Source organism: Montipora foliosa, chromosome 14 (genome assembly GCF_036669935.1).
Source record: "Montipora foliosa isolate CH-2021 chromosome 14, ASM3666993v2, whole genome shotgun sequence".
In the NCBI taxonomy this organism is placed as follows: Eukaryota; Metazoa; Cnidaria; class Anthozoa; order Scleractinia; family Acroporidae; genus Montipora; species Montipora foliosa.
In genome coordinates, this window is record NC_090882.1 from 19418998 (window position 1) to 19421497 (window position 2500).

General features: G+C 40.3%; 1 protein-coding gene across 1 annotated transcript in view; it reads left to right on the top strand.

Annotated features, from left to right (window-relative positions):
* The window catches only part of LOC137985566 (tetratricopeptide repeat protein 13-like), a 31785-nt gene that overhangs the window by 28502 nt on the left and 783 nt on the right, over positions 1-2500 (top strand). The window contains exons 24-25 of the mRNA XM_068833182.1: positions 445-523; positions 1187-1266. Coding sequence (XP_068689283.1) covers positions 445-523; positions 1187-1266 — 159 coding nt within the window. The remainder of the gene's footprint in view (positions 1-444; positions 524-1186; positions 1267-2500) is intronic.

Here is a 2500-nt window from a genome sequence, read left to right on the forward strand (position 1 = left end):
GTTCTCTATTCTGCCAATGGAAAGCACATGTTTACACTTATTGGTGGGCTTTTATAGAGCGAGTTTCAATCGAATGTCGTAAAACCAAAACCAAAGTAATTACTTTGTCCAATCAAAAAGGACGGAGACAATCCAGTAAACCAATCAAAACTCGAAGTAATTATACGTAGCCGACACAAAGCTTGGGAAAATGTGCACGCGCGAGCCACGATTGGTTTTGGTTACACTTCTGATTCGTTGAAAAATTGGCGCGAGAACTTTGAACCAATCACTGAGTGAAGTAATGAAAAACCAAAGCAATTCGCTAATTACTTTCGACACTCAATTGAAAACCGCTCTATGGGGCATGGGGTTATGTTCTCTCCCCTCGTTCTCTCTTGGCCTTTATAAGATTTGCAGTTACCGGTATTTGACGAATCTCTCTCTGAATTCTGTCTTCTGCAGTGCTGTGGCGTATGCTGTGGCCTTGGGTCTTTTCCTTGCTGTTGGCAGGGAAACCACAGGCAAAATTCCACCAGGAAAGGTAATTGGATCTTATGTTTGAAGTATTGCAAAGCAAAGCTTTATCAGTTATCGGTGTTGCAAACGATGTACTCTTGGGCCCGTGCATTTCACGTTTTTTGTACATCAAATGGTCAGATTTTACCCTCGTCAGTTGAACCTTTTTACCCAACTTTTCGTGAGACTTAATTGAAACTTTATGAAGTTTCACAAACTAAGTTGTGAGAGGCACACAGAAGAGCAAAGCTCTGATTGATAATATGATCATTACCACGCCAGGAATTCCATCGCCTACTCTTCGCGAAGAGTGTGTGGGTTATCTTACGTCCCGCAGTATTGCTGGCAAGGATTATGAGATGGGGTCTGTGGTTTATAGTCCTTATCCGAAAAGTCAACCATTTGCATATGTCGTTACAAAGTTAGTACTTTGTCCTTAGTTATATTAACACCCTTAGTGTTGGTCACGCACGGAAGCTTGACAACCTCGTTACCAGGCTTTTTCTCCGCCAAGAGTAGGGGAAACCTTGGGAACGAGGTTGGGTAGTCTGATGCTCAACCAACTGAGCCAACCGGTCAGCGGTCAGGGCGATAAAGTTATTTTTTCTGTTGTTCCCAATGCGATCCAGTTTGACACCAACTGACCAATAAGTTGTCGTCCTTCGTAATTTTCATTTTACGTTTTCAGGAAGTGGATTTAGAGGCAATGATCGGGGGATCAGTAGAGGTGTTCACGCAACATGTCAAAGGGTGGCTGGCTTTAAAAAAGTAAGTAACTTGAATTATTAGGTAGATTAAGGTGATCGACAATAAAGGTGACAGTTACGTGTGAAAATACATTGTTTGTGGTTAGTCTTACGAAGCTCGTTCCATCCCGACCAAGGGACTCATCAGAGATCTTTCTGCTTGGCAAACTCGCTTGGCACAGTCCCGTTCGCTAACAAAATCATGACAGCAATCTCGCCTTCGCTAAGGATTCCAGACCGCGCAAATTCACGAGTAAGTAAGTAAGTAAGTAACTTTATTTCAACTCGGGTCGATGAGGCTGATTAGGCCCCTAGCAAATACATGCTAATATGCCGAGAAAAGTGAAATAAATAAATAAAAATTTGTATATGTATATATATACATGATCAATTAATAACTAACATTTTGAAACAGAGTGAAAAATTGACAATAAAGTTGACAGTCTCTGATGAGTTCCTTGGTCGGGATGAAACGAGCTTCGTAAGACTAGCCACAAACAATGTATTTTTACGCGTAACTGTCACCTTTATTGGGGTAAAGGGCACACCTTCAGCTTCCATTGATACCAGCCTCAGAGCTGATGGAACTATAGATGAAAAATAAGTTAAGTGAGTTTAGAGCGGTTTCCATTTGAGTGTCGAAAGTAATTAGCGAATTGCTTTGGCTTTGTATTACTTCAGGCACGTGTTTGGTTCAAAGTTTTCGCGCCATTTTTTCAACCAATCAGAAGTGAAACCAAAACCAATCGTGGCTCGCACTTGCACATTTTCCCTCGCTTTGTGTCGGCTACGTGTAAATACGTCGAGTTTTGATTGGTTTACTGCATTGTCTCCGTCGTTTTTGATTGGCTAAAGTAATTACTTTGGTTTTGGTTTATGACACTCGATTGAAATTCGCTCTAATCTCACTATTTTGCCACTTTAAAGTCTAGCGGTGTAGGATCAAGTGTAGCCGGTGTAGGATCAAGTCATCATTGTTGCAAAAATTAGTCCATTACAAATGAAAAGGTTATCCTTGAATTGGTGGTGTTAGCTTGTTTGAAAAAGTTTGAATAAAAATTCAGTAAGTACAAAAATTGAGAAAATCCATGTAATAAAATCACCTCTATTTTGAAACGACTAAGTTAAGGCAAAAGAATTATAGTTTACCAAAGAAGATGACCATTTTTAGGCTGTTTATTTTTTCGAGGTGTTTAATTTCCTGCTGCTAGATTTTTGGGTACCATTTGGTGAAGGATCTGTGGAAATGAGTTGTG